Raw genomic sequence first — 18,042 nt, 5'->3', positions numbered from 1 at the left:
GGTCACCAGGAATCCCTTAGTTACACTCACTCAATAACTATATTTACTCATAAATCATATCTGATTGCTTACAAAAATCGTGAATAAAACAAAATACAAAAGAATTACATTTATTGTTCAAGTATTTCATATGGAAAAATCACTATAATCACAGGGGGGGCAGGGGGAGGGGAGATCCCTCTCATCCGTACACAACACAACAGTAAAATGAACCCCACAAGGCAAAGAAGAACTGGGACCATTGACCAACAAATTCTTACAAGATGTGATCTAACACAGCTTTCGTATCGATAGCAGATGGCGAAACAGTAGCTGGATACCGCACAGAGGAATAGATTGTTCCTTCCTGTCAAAACTCATGTATAATGTATCTATTTCTGCAACTTTCTCTTAAAAGCTGGCAGCACAAGCTCATCGGTACCCTCCGTATGGTTGTTGAGGATAACCACCTGGGCCCATCATGGGGTTGTAGTTGCCAGGCATGTTGTAGTTACCGGGAATGTTGTAGTTGCCGGGCATGTTTGGAGTTGGAGGTAATCCTGTGGGTGGTCGCATTTGGCCTCCCTGACCCATACCCATGTTCATCCCCATACCCATGGGTTGATTCATGCCTCCATAACTTCCCATGTTCATGCCCATACCCATTCCAGAATTGCCACCCAAGCCCATACCAACTCCAGAACTGCCAGCCATGCCCATACCCATTCCAGAATTGCCACCCATGCCCATACCAACTCCAGAACTGCTGCCCATGCCCATTCCAGCACCACCACCCATTCCCATGCCCATGCCAGGATTTGGAGGTGGCCCCAGGGAATTTGCACCTGCACGACCCATCCCAGTACCAGATCCCATAGCCTTACCCATTGTAATGGTAGATGTTACAGGAGTTGCTGAAGCAGGTCTCTCCCTCTTCTCTTTCCGATTAATTGAATCAAAATCGACTCCAATATCGGCCAACGGATTAATTTTGGCTGCAATCAAAAACTCCACGCAGTCAGAAAACTAAAAGATACTATGTGCACAGTAAACAATCAGAAAGTGAAATAGAAATCCTAGCACTTACGTCCAGATATATTCAAGTTGACCAACCCCTTATTCAGAGTATCAGTCCAAACTGTTGATTTCGTTTCAAACTTCTTTGGTGGTTGGGTATTCACAGACAATACAGTGGGAGCAGGAGCAGGAGCAGCTTCGTGTGAAGCTAGTGGAACGATATGTCCCGTCTGTGATAGAAAGTTCCCTGGAGCATGGGTGTTTTGCTGCAAAGGTTGTACGCTTGGGCTGTGAAAACCTCCATATGAAGCTGCTGGGGTTGTATATCCCCCCTGTGGAAGATAATTTCCATGAAAAGCATTGTGTTGCTGTACTGATCCACTTGGAGCTGAAAAGGAAGGCTGTGAAGTCAATGCAAGCGCAGATCCTGTGGGGGGGAGGATGTCTGCTAGAACATCAGTGGTCTGATTGGAAACTGATGGATCTGGTACCGAAAACTGGGAATTCGTGGAAGGAACTTGCATATTAGAAACATCAGGAGGAGCATAAGTAATGCCTGAGAATGTGTCTCCGAAGTCAAAGGAAGTGACTGTTGGTGGAGCTTGTTGAAGAGGTACCGAACTCTGGCCCATGACATTAGGCTGAAAGTTACTTGTGGAAGCAACATTCTGAGTCTGATCGGACATATTATCTGTAGTTGGTGTTGCTTTAAAAGGAGAATCGCCAAATGGATCTTGAACAGGCTGAAGAGCAGGCGGTAACGGTGTACTTTAGCCCAAAACATATGAATACTATATTAAATAAATAGATCTTGATCAACCAGATTTCAACACGAGACAGATATATACTTTTCAAAGAGGATGTTAAAAGTATCTTTAAGCTCCGCTTGCATGCTTTTGTTTAGTGTGTCATATTGGAGTAAATGTATATCCACAGAGACAGATACCTGGTTCAATACAGTGGATGCTGATGATAATGCAACAAATGTAGGACCCGGTCCAGAACTTATGGGTACATCAGCTTCAGAGGTTGTGGTTGCCGACGTCGCTGGCACAAGGGCTAAAGCATTTGAAGAAAATGACTCCGAGAGAGAACCAAGTAGATCAATTTCTCCATTACTCGTGGTAGGAGGAGGAGCTGATAACAGGAGAGACTTAAATTCCATTCAAGAAGCAAAAATTGAAGATACGGTAAAAAAATGATTACTAATGCTACCACAGTTGGCCACCAATATAACAACACTTAAATCAAGTGACAAGGGCTTGTACATTAACAATGTTCTTAGAAACCTGCTCTGTTAACTTTTAGATACGCATTTCATTAGGTTCTCCTAATAGCGAAAGTCTAACAACTTCTAAGCGAGATAACGAAGACGCAAACGCATGTCTCTACAGATTTATGTGCTTATTTGTTGAAATATTCATAAAGTTTCATATATGAAAAAAACAGCATCATCCAAGAATAAAATCAATAACTTGATTATCTTCTTAAATCCTAGTACATTTTCTAGCTTCATCCCCTCTTCACTCTTCAGTCATTGAAAATTAATAACCACTACTTCTAAACACATCCAATATCCTATTTTTTAAACACATCCAATATCCTATTTTTCATTCTTCAATTTGTAAGCTGGAGCTACAAATGGAACGTTAGAGAATAAAAAAATCGGAAAAGAAAATGTAAACTTGTAAACACTTCAAAATCTGATTTTTAGTACAGATGAGGCTTATTCTGGCCTTATGAAATCCTTTTTTCGGTCCTGTCCAAGTGTCCAACTTTACCAATCTTTTTTAACATGGTATCAAAACTTGACTATTAACAACTTTTTTAACAAGAAAAACCTAATCAGCACTATATTACCGTTATTACGGGAGAACTCTAGCTTCAAGGATGACAAGCAACTGAAACACGCACACATTACTAGTAAACTAAGGAGACTGGATAAGGCCGGCAATTAAATGCTACACAACAATGCTTGGTTCCCATGATGCATTCGATGTGACTGAACTTAGAATAGTATAGATGCCATATCAGTTATTCAGTTGAATGCATCCACATATCCTCTCTTTCCCTTCCCTATTTTCCAGCTAAAGTAAAACAATAAAATATAATTTTCTTTTATCGGTGAAATGAAATTTCAACAATATGAAATCTTTTACCAACGAAAAAAAAAGGAAAATTCAATGAAGTGTCAATTACGAGAGGGGGGGTGGTGTCTATAGGCATCAACATGGATACTAAGACATCCCATAATAGATAAGATATTTCGATTTGCTAAGAAGGCATTGCAGTATTTAATATATTAATACAACCACTCATACCCGGAAACGAACCACGTGGATCGAATTCGTCAAAACCATCAAATTCCTGGTTTGCAGGAGATGTAACTGTACCACCCACGTTAGTCAATGAACCTTGGGTCACACTTCCAGTTGGAGAAGACTCTTTAGGAGCATGTGCCTCTCCAATTTCACCATCCCTATCACCCAAAATTATGTGAGATACAACTGATGTATGAAGGTAAGTAGCAAAGAACAATTCTACTGAGTAGTGGCAGGAGGCAAAGTGGCAAACCTTTCATCATGCACTGGGCTTCGAGCATCTGTTACAGCTTCTTCATACGGAGGAGGTGGAGCAATGTTTTGCTCAGAAAACTTGCGCTCAAGCCGACTGCCAAGAGAACAAAAGGAAGTCATGGTCACATAAAATACCTACTTTTGCTGTTAGTGTGATTGAAACTGGAGGGTCCAGAAGCATAAGTCCCAAAGAAAAGTGGTTTAAATGAGTATCTGCTGAAAAATTACCGTTCATCTTGAGAATGTTCTTCTGCTCGTCCACCACTGCTGCTGCAACAAAGAAAGGCTATATGTGACTATGTCGTTCATGGCATTGTACTAGTAAGAGTTATGATAACGATAGCCATGATAAAGAATCAGGAATTTTACAACATACAGTAAGTGTTATCACATTTAATAAAATCAACATAGGACTAGGAAGCTATCTTGACGATGTAACCATTAAGGAATGCCAAAATCATCACAAATCTAGCTTTCTTTATAAGAGAAAAAATACCGAGATGAATAGCGGCCATCATCATCATAGGCTCGATCTTTGTATCTTTCTGAGCTCCTACTTCTAGACCCATACTGATACTCGTCAACGCTTCGACTTCTTCCCCTGTAATCATCATCTCTGTACCCATCTCTGCTATAGCGATCATCAGAATCTCTACCATAACGGTCTCCATCTCGACTATACGAATCAGCACCTCTACCATATCGATCATCATCTCTCCCATAACCATTCCGGTCATCATCTTTATATCCAAAGCGGTCTTCATCCAGTCGGTCACCATACGAACCGGGCCGATACATTCCACCTGTTGATGGGTTGCGAAACCTGGGAAGTATGCAATTAACGGTCACAAAACTTGTAATTGTAATGAGTTCGACCAGTAAAACATATCTCGAACTTGTTACTTTTGATAAGTGAAATCCAATCTTCAATTAACTTGTTACATATGAGATATAACTAAGAAATGAACAATTTATCTATTATCATCATTCAGTAATATTAAAAAATCTAATAAAATTTTTAAAAACATGAAATACGATATTCCAATGTGCAATGAGAAGCACAAACAACAAAAAGAGAATCGAAAAAGGAAATTATAACAGCTAAAACTACCTAAAGGTAGAACCAACACCCAACCTAAAGCAAAGGAATCCAAGGATAAGCCCTCCAAGTCCACAACTTGGACCAAACAAAAATGATTCACTACACCTATGATGCATGGATATGGGTACAGGTACCGATACGGCTTTTCTAAAATATTAGGATACGGGTACGGCCTATGGGTACGGCTAATTATTAGGAATATTTTTAAATAGATGTGTATTCTAAAAATTCTCTTAGTAGTTCTTTGAGTAAAGTAAGTCAGAAACATGTGAAAAACTATTATAACGCATGCCAAAGTCAATCCAGCTTGAAGCCTCAAGAAACAATTTACATTTTCAATTAAGCATAAGTGCATAACTATCGGATCAGGTCTATTTCAGGGATTCCAGCTAGAATCCATTTAGAGAAGTTCACTCTCTTTCGAGAAAGAAGAGAAATTTGGAAATTTTGGTCATTCAAGTGAAAGAATTTTGCTAAATCTCCTCCACCAGCCTCTCTTTAAATTTATTGGGATTCTTTGTTTTTTTGGGTGAGGGACAAGTATCCTAGAAGTATCCGGTACCCGTATCGGTATCGTACCCGACCGACACGGGTGCAATGACATTTTAGGAGTATCCGTGCATCATAGCACTAGACCCTATAAAATGTTTAATTCACGAGCACCTTAGCAAAAAACATTGTTTTTAAATGAATATAAATTTAGGAGTGAGGGGAACTAGTGGACGTTTTCGACGACAAAGCTTTCATTATCTTTATTTGCTCACCCTATTAAAGATGCCAACACAGTAAGTTTTTTATAAAGTACGGGGACCCTGCTAAAGAGATTATAAAAAGCCTGTGAAATAAGCATAAAAACATGTAAAACAATAATTAAAAAAGAATTGGAAGTCAAACTCACTTGTCCCGGTTTGCACTGGCTTTCTGTCTAGCTTCCAAGATTCTCTCTTTGTCATTCACTAGTACCACAAGACTCTGAGACTTCTTCCTGACATTACTTCCCTGGTCTCTCCCACCAGAATCAATGTATTGAAAATCAGACAGCGTCTGCAAGATGAAAAATAAATCTCACAAGTAAGTTACAAGATCACGAGTAGTCACATGGTACATCCAAAAGCTGCAAAAACGTGTATAATGAGTATTTTTGTCAAAGTCAACTGACAAACCCACAAGTAAACAAATAATATTACCGATATTTGGTAGGCATGCTCCTTGATCTCATCAATGACACGTTCAGATCCATTTGCCACCAGGTAATCTAGAACTGTCAATGCCTGAAACCCGAAAAAAACAATTTGAGAATCGCTTTTTGTTTCCTTTTTCAGCTATCCAGGTAGGGGAGAGGAGTAGGTAACACGAGGATCAAGAATATCAAAACTAGATAAATTAACCCAATAGACTCAAGCATATCAAAACGAGTGAACTAGAAGGGTGGACCTACCACCTGCTTGACTATTGGGAAATTCGCAAACCAGCCATCTCTGTGAACATTGAATGCGCACAGTGATTAGTGACCTAGTGAGGGTTAAATTTAAGTTTATGTATGAAAGAAATGTTCTAGTTGGATTTGTTTGGGTTGGATGGTGAAAATGAGCTGTCTTATTCCATGCATATAAAAAATATGGACAACACACCTAACTCATTTGGTGGTTCAGGAATCCTGCTAAGAAATCCTTCTTAACATGGACATGCTCCCCAAAAAAATCTCAACCATTAACGTTTAATGGACACAAGTGTGTCATGTGCAAATCTAGCATGAGATCAGTCATTAATTATATAGATTTTCTAGGTAGAGTCATTGAGCTTTAGTTTCATTCCAAACTGTACGGCACTGTTGTTTGGTTACCACAAAAAGTATGATTCCCTGTACTTCTGTTCCATCTTTGAACTATTACACTTTAATAGCTAACAAAAACAACTCTCAAATATAGCTGTCACCCCTCATCTAGAAATTTCATAATTCAACTCAGACAGCTAATATGTATAACTAAAGAGAAACAGGTCATGGTTCTTATACAAACAGAACCTCTGTTAGAGTTCTAAGAGGACATCTCCCGAGGGTCGGACTTTAGGCAGTTTCTATTATTGTAAACCCTTATTTTTCATATAAATATTGAAGTGATACAATGCCAAAACTAATAAGGCCGTATCCTCTTTTTATCCATTAACAACAATACAATTTTACTACCTCCTTTAAGCTTTAGTCAATGCACTTTTCCCAAAATGAATTTGATCTTTAAAAATCTACATAACATCGAAGCTTCATATTTTTAAAAAAAGAAAAAAAAAAAAGTGTCAAATAGGTATCCCCCTATCCGTGTCAGATACGACACAGACATATTTAATGCTGTACATAACATCGAAGCTTCATATTTTTAAAAAAGAGAAAAAAAAATGTGTCAAAGAGGTATCCCCCTATCCGTGTCAGATATGACACAGACATATTTAATGTTGTACATACTAAATTTTTGGCACTTTGCCATGTCAGAGACCAATACATGTACCCATGTCAATGTCAGGATAAAATGCAGAATACATATCTTTTGTACTTGTATATATTAATATATATACTTAAGTTGTAATTTGCATCAATGGAGTGATCTAATTTCAAATTGCTACCAACCAAATTTAGCCCACCCTAACAACCACAAAGAGATATGTATACCGTGTTACAACCTCATTTAGAAGCAATGAGAAACGAGATAACTGCAGTGACATTGTAAATACTATTAGGAAAATAAGTGAACCTTGTAAACATGTCGCCAATTCTTGCCAGTATCGTTGATCCTTTTCCAGATCACCACCATGATCATTTGGTATTCATGGCTGCAAAAGGGGAAATGAAATTAATAATTTGGAGCAACACAAGAAAGGAAGAGCATCCAAAATAGTTTAGAGCCTCACTAGTTTCTAGTAGCCTGTGCAATGTCTGCCAGAAGTGATCCATGGGGACCCCAGGGTTCGTTGCTAGTAGCGTCAAGAACCTGGAGTTAGAGAAAAATGATAAGTTGTTTTCTTTAACTTAAAAGAGTGATACTCGGCACAGATAAACTGCAAACTGGCTGAATTGAAGAAAAACTCTGCATCACTCTATGCCTAAACAGGTTTTAAAGTGACATAACTAAATAGATAATGAAGATACCAAAGGAAAAATAGTACCTTCTGTTCTATGCCCGGAACTTTCAAAACATTCTTATTCACTCCTCTTTTACTGCAGAGCAACAGGAAGAGACATAGGGTTAGAGTTGCGTACTGAAAATACAGTCTATATATTAAAATATATCATAGACAAATAAATAAATAAGAACAAAAAAAGGCGCTATAACAGACAATATGCCTCCAAACATCCATGAAACAGTAACAATATGGGCAGAAAGCACTGATGAATATGTTGTGCTTTTAAACACGATGAATCCAATATAAACAACTGCATCATAGATTGGTCTTATTATCTTACAAACTATTGCATGTTTACATAATGGCAACTGGTAATGGTGAAATTTAGAAAGAATCCTTACAGGTCCCTAAGGGTTTGATCAAGGGCCTTCTTCATGGCTGTGCAGTACCAAACTCAAAGCTCTCCTTGCTGAAATTCACTTTTAAACTGTTGATGTATTGTAGTGGAAAAGCCTCTCAAATCAACCAGACTGTAACACAACAATAATCAATAAAGTTAGCACCATCAGAATAACGGAAAACTTGGGAAGAAGATACTCTAAACAACGGAATAGATGACCTAAAATAAAATGATCCAGAACACACAAAATCTTCCAATAGGTTTTATGATATAAACTAAAAAAATGGGAAACAAAATACTAGAGGGGGTGTTTGTTCTATGGGAATAATTCCCACGCTCATTTATAGGCTAAAATTCTATTGGTTAGTTCAATTTTCTAGTAAAATTTCCCACAATAAAAGCACCAATCTCATCCAAACTCTTCAACTCTCCCGTACTTAAAAAATAACTAAATAAAAATGAACTTTCCTACACAATTACACATATTGAGTTGTGAAATGTTCCCACAAAATTATGAGCTTGATCCAAAATAACTCAATAGAATGAAAGTTTCCCATGGCATTATTTCCAACAATCAAACACACACAAATTCGTTACAACAAATCAAGACAAACTCTACAAAGTTTTAGTCCAGCACACCCCTTATTGAGTCTCATGTGAAACAGTATAGGTGCCTGTGATTCTTCAATTACAAACACGTCAAGAGGATTACATCAATTATATTTTTCAAACAACATAGTATAAATGTTTGGATTAATACATTTCTGACACCAACATTGAATTTGCATCAACACTAAGCAAAACAATCTCATGGGAACACATTCCAGATACAATTGAACATTCTTCTTAAATCCCAATGCAAAGATCCAAACCAAACCAAAAATAGCTCAAACAAAACACCTAAAGATATGAAATTTAAACCATATTCAAATACTAAACAACGAAATCAGATCCAAAACCCTATAAAATGATAATCATACCTGTAAAATGCCGAAATAATTATAAATTTCGAATTCAAGATCGAAATAAATCAGATCTGGTTTGAGAATAGAGAGAGAGAAATATGATTTTAAAAAATAATAATAATAATGAATAGAGAATCGAGGTGAAGGCTGAAATCGCGATCAGCTTCTTCTTCTCCCCTCCACTCGAAACATTTAACAAATGAGGCCTTTCCATTTTTCTCTCTACAAATTCGGTGTAATTTGTTATCTCATGCTCTCTAATGTATTTTAAATAAGTTACTCCTTCTATCCCTACCGTGGAAACAATCTCGAGGGTAGGTTTTAAGATGATTAGCTGGCAAAAGGTGGATTTTTATATTCTTTAATTAATAGAAAGTGAATGAAACAGCGCACCATAGAAACAAGAATATTAGGACATGTATTTTTTATATTAGTATAATGCATTGCAGTGGGGCGTGAGCTTAGTATATCATTTATTTGGCTCTGATTTTCTATATATATTTTATTTATTTATTTATTTTCACAACTTAATTAAATTTTTAATAAATTAAGAAAAATATATTATATCATTGTCTAGTTTATTCAAGTGTAACAATATTGATTGAATACTTTTGCTACGTATTAACATGTGTAACGCTTTAATACGTGTGTACTCCGGCTATCCTTACCGTGGAAACCATGTCGAGTGTAGGTTTTAAGATGATTAGCTGGAAAAAGGAGGATTTTATATTATTTAATTAATAGAAAGTGAAGGAAACAGCGCACCATAGAAAGAAGAATATTAGGACATGCCTCATTTTTTATATTATAGATTAAAGTAGATTACTACAACTTTTAATTATTGGCTGCACAAAGGAAAAAAGAGGACCGACAGCTAATTGTGAGATTTCAGGATATATGCTGATATTTTGGAGACAAAATACAGACAGAGGTTTGTTTGGAATACTGACTTTTAAAGATTTCTAGAGAGTGTCATTATTTTTAGGAAGAATAAATGGTCAGTCTACTATCGTGTTTTCTAGACGTGATGGATTTTCATAGTATGTGGACAATTTTGATATCCAATTTAATGTTATGGCACATAACTATCTAGTTATATAACATTAGAGATTGATGTAGAAATGTAATTTTTAATGTGTTTCAAGATTTGAGTGACAAATTTTTACATCTAAGATGAGATGTATTTATCCATTATGGCGATCATTGCATGCACGGAACTTTAAAAATATTGTGATATATTAGTCATCCATTTTTTTTTTTTATGCATATAAACCTTTTTTTTTCTTGTTTGTTTTTTTTTTTTTTTTTTTTTTTTTGTCTCTCTAACTTGCAACACGTAATAACATTTACAACAAATTTGATAGTTGCGATGTGAGTGAATATGTATTTTGAGAGCATGTTCATTGATAAACAAAATAAAACAGTGATAATAATTTAAAAATAAATAAATAAATATAAGTGGATATGTTTTTTTTTTTTTCATTTCATATGGAGGTTGTAAACAAATTTAAACTATGTAAGAATTAAATTCAATATTGAAGAGTACGTGAACATGAGAATAACAAATTTTGTTGCAATTTAATCTTTGTTGGAGAATAATCTACAAAAACAAAATGCAACAATGGACATGGTCCACAACTTATTGATCTAGCCTAAACAACTAATATAACATAAGCCAAATAAAATTCTACAATCGTAAGATGGAAGGGATCAGTTTACTTTCCCAAATTTACACAATTTCTTACTATTATCTTCAACCACCATATAAACAATTTTAGTGGTCCATGTTTTGTTTAGGGGTAGCTACTTTGGAGTTCAAACAAATATATATGTTTGGCACAAGTCTGTATATTTTTTTTATTCTTGCTTGCTATTTTTTGTTCGATCAAAATATATATATTTTTTCGATCAAAATTGGGCAATAAATAAAATGATTGAAACTAATTATCGATTTAAATTCCTCTACTTTAGAACTCTCAAAATATAACATAACGAATAAATTTATACTTTGCGTGAATTCCTCAAAATCTCTTATAACAATTTGTGAGGTGTTTGTGACGAAGGTTTATTCATTCATAATGTAATTGAAAACTATATTGGAATGGGCCACAAGTGTTTTAAGAAAATCTCAATGGTTAATATTTATTTAAGTATAAAATCATAGTGTGTTTTGTATGTGGATTTACTTTTTTCATACTTCATGAGTTGTGTTGTGTTGTGGCTGAGATAGAGTCGAATTCTAATCACAAACATATAAACCATATTTTTTTCATTTTTTTCGGGTCAGATTCTAATCACAAAAATATAAATTATATCCGTTAAAATGGATTCGATAGGGTCGAAGATTTGGGTTGAATTCCGTATCATTTATTATTCGTGTTGTGTTGTGGCTGAGATAGAGATGTCCATCTTGCCCAAAACCCAAAACCCAAAACCCGCCCAAAACCTGAACAAAATATCCGCACCGAACCCCACCCAAACTTGACAAAACCCAAACCGAAATACATAGGGTAGGATTTGGTCACACTCTCTAAACCCGGACCGACCCAATAATTTAGCCCTAAACCCGTTAAAATATCTAAAACCCAAAATCGAACCCCAAATCCGGTTTCAATTACATATTATTAATATCATATAAAATAATAAGTTAGATAAATATTTGGATTATGGTCTCATTTATGTTTACAATGATGAGTTATTTAATATATTTGATTATGAAAAAATTTATGTCAGGATTTCAATTTTTTTTAGTAATTGCACATGATCATGTGATTATAGTTTATTCGGAGTCCATATATTTTTAAATCATATCAAATAATTATGTCCGAGTAAAGGTGATAATTACTTCCAAATTTATTAGAACTTTGATTTTGTTTGAAGGATTGGTGGATAGCCGAATAAGAAATAAAATGTAGATATATATTTCAAATAAAGTTTCTTATTGTCTTATTTATTCATTTATACCGGGTTTTATCTTATCCGAAACTCGAATCCGAATCCGATAGGTACCCGAAATATAGAATTAGAGTAGACTTTGCCACTTTGGTCACTTTTCAACAAAATATATGACCCACTAAAAACCAATCCAGGATTCTGGATAATACCGGTTCAAAACCTGAAAAATTAGGTTCGAACTGGGTCGGGTCGGGTATCCGTTTGGACATCCCTAGGCTAGGCTGAGAGTAAGAAATTGTGAAAACTTGGGACCCATAAACAAAAAAGTATAACAAGGACATTGGCCTAATTAGAAAGAACGGTACGAAAACAAGAAGCCCCTGTTTTTGCTCAAACAAACATAATCGCATATTCGCATCATGTTTTTGCTCACAGCCGACAGAATATCCCCGAGACCAACTGATAACAACTCTTTTTGTTTTATCTTCCACGTGTTCAATTCTCCCACGTGTTCCTACAACGGTCACCATCAAATGATCAAAACACAATCTAGCAACTTCTCACTTCATCATTACATAACCAAAACACAGAGAGAGAGAGAGAGAGAGAGAGAGAGAGAATGGGATTGAGAGATTGTTTCCGGAAGAAGTCCAACGTAGTTGATGAGGAGTTGGAGCCTGTTTTATTGGTTTCTGGTGTAGCTGGTTCAATATTGAATGCTAAAGATAAGAAGACTGGTCTCGAAATGAGAGTTTGGGTTCGGATTTTCTTAGCTAATCTTGAGTTTAAGCAGAAAGCTTTGTCTATCTACAACTCCAAAACAGGTATCTTTTCATTCTATTTGTTTCAATTATGTAAAGAACATATCTTTATCACTTTTGGTAGTTTTGTTGAAGTTTGCATGCTTGGTAGACTTTGTAGCACTATTATCTAGTAATCATATATACTTGTGGTTTAGTTTTGGTTAAGCTGATTTAGTTAGTATTACATTCCAGGTTATACAGAGTCGTTGAATAAAAACACTGAAATTGTAGTCCCAGAGGATGATTACGGGCTGTATGCTATTGACATTTTAGATCCTTCATTGGTAAGCCTGTTTATTCATATACCTTTTTCGCAATTGCCTCTATGTGTATTAGTACTCATTCTTTTTGAAAAGAAACCGTACATATAAATATATAATACCTCTTCATGAAATGGACATAGTTCTTTTTGCACAGTCCACTCAATAAACTAAGAACGTTTTATGATAAGTTCCTTAAAATTTTCATAGCTAGATGCCTAGATGGCTTTTGAATATATAGCAACATTGTCATTTCTGTATTAGAAATGTCTTTCAGCACATACTTTCCAGTCTTTAATCTTGTTAGCTTGGTTATTAAGTGTATTTATCTGTCGATGTGCCAGTGGATGAAACTTTTGCATGTAAAAGATGTGTACAATTTCCATGATATGATTGATATGCTTGTTGGATGTGGATACGAGAAGGGAACGACATTGTTCGGATATGGTTATGATTTCAGGCAAAGCAACAGGTATTCAATCGCCCTCCCCATATTTTTGGTTGTTTAATATTTTCTTATTGTTTTCTGTTTCTCAAGTTTTTATGAATGTGTGCATGACCAAGGTATTTATTTTGGTGTAGTGCCACTTGAGTTATTAAAACTTGCATATTTCCAAATAGCCTTTTAATCTCAGTTTTAGGTTGACTTTCCTGTTCGTAGAATTGACAAAGCAATGGATGGTCTAAAATTAAAGCTTTCCACTGCATACAAGGCTTCTGGAGGAAGAAAAGTGAATATTATATCCCACTCAATGGGCGGATTACTTGTGTTGTGCTTCCTGTCTCTCCATCCTGAAGTATGCATCAATTCTTGTAGACGGTCGGATAATTTATATGAGCATTTAGACTTTGGACTTTAATATTTTTATTTTTACAGTGTACCCTGAAAGAGCAGTTATTCATTATATTTCCAGGTATTTGAGAAATACGTCAACAAGTGGATTTGCATTGCTTGCCCATTCCAAGGTACTTTAACCATGTTTGTAGTTATGTCATTTCTCGTATATCATTTGTAACCAGTTCATGGGGGTGCATGTACAAGGTATTTTTATCGGTATAACCCTCCGTAGTTTTCTTAATGTTTTGATACTCCAACTTAGATACCATAATTATGGTGAAACATAATAATTTTGATCTAAGCTGACAGTGATTTCTTGGTTAACATATGTTTGATAGGTGCACCTGGGTGGATAAATGATGCCCTTTTAACAGGACTGCAGTTTGTATTTGGTTTTGAAAGCTACTTCTTTGTGTCTAGATGGGCAATGCATCAACTGGTACTTGATCACATGTCGCTCCTTTTATTAAACAAAGATGTTTTCCTCTCTTACTTTGACTCAGAGAAAGTTGATATAAAATTTTGAGTATCCAGAATCAGAACCTAACAATTCCGTGAAACTTGATCATGAGTTTAGGATCTGGATAAAAAGTAGTTGCAAATACAAGATAGTTGTCAAAATTTTCACTCGTGCGTGGTGCATCACATAACTAATAAGTAACTAGCATGTAACATCCTCACTAATAAGTAAGGATCCTAGTTGTGTACTTGATCAGTATTATATGTGGATCTACCAACAAATCACATTACTCTAGCATGTAATATCTTGATCCAAAATGGCAAAATGCATGTGAGGATCCTGTTGCTTCTAAATGACGGAGATAGGATAGTATCGTCTTGTAGCTGCTTCTTTACTTTCACTTTTTATCTGTGCTATTATTGTGTTACTAATCTATACGCGTGGGCTAAGAGAAACATAACGTGTTGAATGTATAGTTGGTTGAGTGCCCATCCATCTATGAGATGTTGCCAAATCCAGAATTCAAGTGGAAAAAGCAGCCGCAGATTCAAGTTTGGCGAAAACAAACGGAAGGCAATGGAAACTCTTCTGCTGTATTGGAATCATACGGTCCAAAAGAAAGTATTTTTCTGTTTGAAGAAGCTTTAAGGAATAATGAGGTAGCCACCTTTTTATTTTCTATTGATTAATAGGATGACTAATCTAATAGATTTAAGTTGTGGTGGCTGGTATCAGGACCTAAAGCCTAAACTTCTTTCTGTTTATACTTCCTGTTTCGTGCTGTATCTGCCACCAGCCACCTCATTTGTATATGGTATCTGTAACAGGTTATGTAGTGTAGGCGTGTAGCTAAAAAAACTGTGACATTTTTTTCCCCATTTTGGCCCCCTGTAGATAGACCACTTGGTTCCAGGACCATAACATTTCCATTTTAATAAAAGGCATTGTTGAAACTCATGGCGGAGAATAGTGGCTGATTTGTAGTTGCAACTTGCAAGTGACAAAAAATATTGACTTTTATTGACCTGTCTAACTGACCATTTTCATATACAGCTGAACTACGATGGAAGTTTAATAGCTCTGCCCTTTAACTTTGATATCCTCAAATGGGCAATTGAGACCCGCCGGATTCTTAATAATGCAGAACTACCTAGTGGAGTCAGCTTCTTTAACATTTATGGAACGTCTTCTGATACACCTTTGATGTTAGGTAAGCAACTAGATAGTCTCAATATAGAAAAATGCATTTACATTAAATCAAATGGGACTGAAAGAAACTGGAGTTCTTGTGCAATATTGGTTAATCTCCACACTTTCTATTTGCAGTCCCATGATTGAATATTGAATTTCCTGCCTTATAGTTTGGTTTGTAAAAATACTTTGAAGTACAATCTTTTTTTGAGAACAAAGAAGTGTTTTATATTCGCTGAGAACCTTTTAACAAAATCTTCTTGTAACACAGTTATGGATCTGAGACATCTCCTGTTGAGCAATTATCCGAGATATGCCACTCACTGGTGAGTAGATATAGTTCTGTGCACTGAGATAGTTAAAAATGTACGTGAAGAAAGATAATACAATGCTACATGATTTAAAGTAGCTTGGATGTCAACAACTATGGTCTGTAACATCATCACCCAAGCAATGGTTGTTCATGTAATACCATAAGATGAACTGTTAAGCGCACAATATATTTGGACCATTTAAAGTCACTCATAAGTAGCTACACTATTCAACTTCTTGCACAAATTCAGTATAGCAAACACTTGATACATTGATTCTAAATGAGCCGAGTGTTCTGTGCCTAGTTGCATTAGCCAATAACCCCGAATGCTGCAGCAATATTTTGCCATTTCCATTTTTTTTTGTTGAAACTTATACTTAGGGTTTCTATCCATCCCACAGGGGTTGATATCTCTTAAGCGTGCCTGCCTTACAACCCATTACCCCTTTGATATGCATTGTTACCTCACTTTCTATCTACTTGGCTTTTGAGGTAAAGTGATCCTGAGAGGTCAAGTGCTAGAGCTTAGTCGGGGGATGTGTTGGGCATGTGCTGCCTATCAAGTAGGTGTTGGACCTATTACCCCTTTGATATACATTGTTACCTCACTTTCTAGATGCTTAATTACCCCTTTGATATACATTGTTACCTCACTTTCTAGATGCTTAACTTTTGAGGTAAAGTGGTTGTGAGAGGTCCAGCATTGGCACTGAGTTGGGATCGTGTTGGGCGTGTGCCTATCCTGGAGAGGGTATTGTTGGTCTTATGCCTGCCCCGTCTAAGACCTGCAACCCTTCAAGTATTTAAGGTTATGTCTGTCCAAAGAGCTTTTGGAATAAACTGGTTGTTGACTAGAAGATTGTGAAATTTGAAAGATGGAATTTTTTTTAGCTCTCCACATTTCATGACTTTTGCATGTAAAGCAACCAAACAGCAAAGAGATGTAATTAAAGGTTTAATCACTGAGTTGGTTGTTTATCCGGGCTTACTTAGATGGATGTCGCCGTCAGTGTTTATATTTGCTAATGCGGTCTTCCACTCTTTATGGTATTTCCAGCCCGAATATACTTATGTGGATGGAGATGGTACTGTTCCTGCTGAATCAGCTAAGGTATATTTTCTAAGCTCATTTCTTTTACGTGAAGATTTGTTGTTTGTTATTTAGAGATCTTATTACTTTATTCAGTTTTGCATGATGTGTCGAAATGAACATTATTGTGTGCACAACCCAGGAAAGTTCACTTCACTTCTCATTGCTGTCTGTTAGCTGGGGAAAAAAAAAACTGTTTGGGATGGCCTATTGTAAATCTTGGGATTGGGCAAATCCGAAAGTGAGAAGATAAAATATAGTGACACTGAGTTAAAACGCATGCCAGCTGGCTCAGTTGATAAAGTTAGTGGGAGCTGTTACCACAGATCTATTTCAAATCGCGAAAATTGGTTTTGGGATATTAAACAAATTTGGTTTTGAAATATTATTGACAGAAACAAAAGCTTCTAACTGCAACTTTCCTTTGTGTGTGTGTGGGCACGGAGTTAATATATTTATCACTGAAGGAAGCTTCAGTCATTCAAATCACTTTTGAGTGTCAAACTGATATTATTTTAGCTTACAGTTTGAATTATGTTTCTTCCAAAGTAGATTATCTATGGTTTCTTTCAAATCAATGGTTTTTATATATTCAGGCTGATGGCTTACCCGCGACAGCGAGGGTAGGAGTTTGTGCTGGGCATCGGGCCTTGTTACGTGATAAAACAGTGTTTCAACTTATTCAGAAGTGGCTAGGAGTCAGCCACAAGTCTAGCCATCACTCCAAGACAACTAGAGTAATGGATGGATGTGTTCAGTAGTGAAAACACAACAGTTGCTTTTGTACTGATAATTTATTTCCAACAAAAATCATTGTTATAACGTATTTGAAGTTTGAACTTGTAACTTGTAACTTGAAATTGTAAACTCTCTTCTCAGACAGACTATAGAATAGAAACTTCGTTTATCAGGCTCATCTTTTGTGGGAAGCGTGAGAAAAGGAAGTTGCATGGGGAGGTAGGTCGTACTCCCTGAGAGTTTCAAGATAAGCGGAGTGCCACTGATTACAAACAACACCAAACCGGATAAGGTCTTGAAT

The 18,042-nt window shown here is 36.1% G+C and overlaps 2 protein-coding genes across 3 annotated transcripts; one reads left to right on the top strand and one right to left on the bottom strand.

Moving 5' to 3' along the window:
• Positions 1-20: 20 nt before the first annotated feature.
• LOC147474126 (clathrin interactor EPSIN 2-like) lies at positions 21-9,415 on the bottom strand. 2 transcript variants are annotated; one of them, XM_086586664.1, is made up of 14 exons: positions 9,169-9,415; positions 8,190-8,318; positions 7,831-7,882; positions 7,576-7,655; positions 7,419-7,497; positions 5,862-5,945; positions 5,573-5,718; positions 4,069-4,395; positions 3,801-3,839; positions 3,571-3,666; positions 3,318-3,475; positions 1,943-2,133; positions 1,067-1,739; positions 21-974 (listed from the first exon to the last, which is right to left on the bottom strand). In XM_086586664.1, exons 2-14 carry the CDS (start codon positions 8,222-8,224, stop codon positions 412-414), a joined length of 2,523 nt encoding a protein of 840 aa, XP_086442790.1. In that variant the 5' UTR covers positions 8,225-8,318; positions 9,169-9,415; the 3' UTR covers positions 21-411. The 2 variants fall into 2 exon arrangements, with proteins under 2 accessions (XP_086442790.1, XP_086442789.1); XM_086586663.1 differs by having other exon boundaries at positions 3,801-3,842; positions 9,169-9,390.
• A 2,991-nt stretch (positions 9,416-12,406) lies between these two features.
• On the top strand, positions 12,407-17,917 carry LCAT3 (lecithin:cholesterol acyltransferase 3). The gene is made up of 11 exons (XM_086586646.1): positions 12,407-12,872; positions 13,044-13,135; positions 13,456-13,583; positions 13,773-13,908; positions 14,026-14,077; positions 14,288-14,388; positions 14,886-15,068; positions 15,463-15,619; positions 15,872-15,926; positions 16,971-17,024; positions 17,600-17,917. Exons 1-11 carry the CDS (start codon positions 12,668-12,670, stop codon positions 17,628-17,630), a joined length of 1,194 nt encoding a protein of 397 aa, XP_086442772.1. The 5' UTR covers positions 12,407-12,667; the 3' UTR covers positions 17,631-17,917.
• Positions 17,918-18,042: the final 125 nt, after the last annotated feature.

This window comes from Coptis chinensis, unplaced genomic scaffold, assembly GCF_015680905.1.
Source record: "Coptis chinensis isolate HL-2020 unplaced genomic scaffold, ASM1568090v1 utg1343_pilon_pilon, whole genome shotgun sequence".
NCBI lineage: Eukaryota > Viridiplantae > Streptophyta > Magnoliopsida > Ranunculales > Ranunculaceae > Coptis > Coptis chinensis.
Note: the sequence above shows the minus strand (reverse complement) of the source record. Positions and strands in the feature narration are given on the sequence as shown.

Bases quoted from the DNA above. Each gene is read 5' to 3' on its own strand.
- LCAT3 (XM_086586646.1), top strand. From the start codon at position 12,668: ATGGGATTGAGAGATTGTTTCCGGAAGAAGTCCAACGTAGTTGATGAG. The intron at 14,078-14,287 runs GTACTTTAACCA...TATGTTTGATAG, and splicing joins CATTGCTTGCCCATTCCAAG to GTGCACCTGGGTGGATAAAT. The intron at 15,069-15,462 runs GTAGCCACCTTT...TTTCATATACAG, and splicing joins AAGCTTTAAGGAATAATGAG to CTGAACTACGATGGAAGTTT.
- LOC147474126 (XM_086586663.1), bottom strand. From the start codon at position 8,224: ATGAAGAAGGCCCTTGATCAAACCCTTAGGGACCT. The intron at 5,946-7,418 runs GTTCACTTATTT...TTCGGGTTTCAG, and splicing joins ATTGGCGACATGTTTACAAG to GCATTGACAGTTCTAGATTA. The intron at 3,843-4,068 runs GTATTTTTTCTC...TCTTTGTTGCAG, and splicing joins GATGGCCGCTATTCATCTCG to CAGCAGTGGTGGACGAGCAG.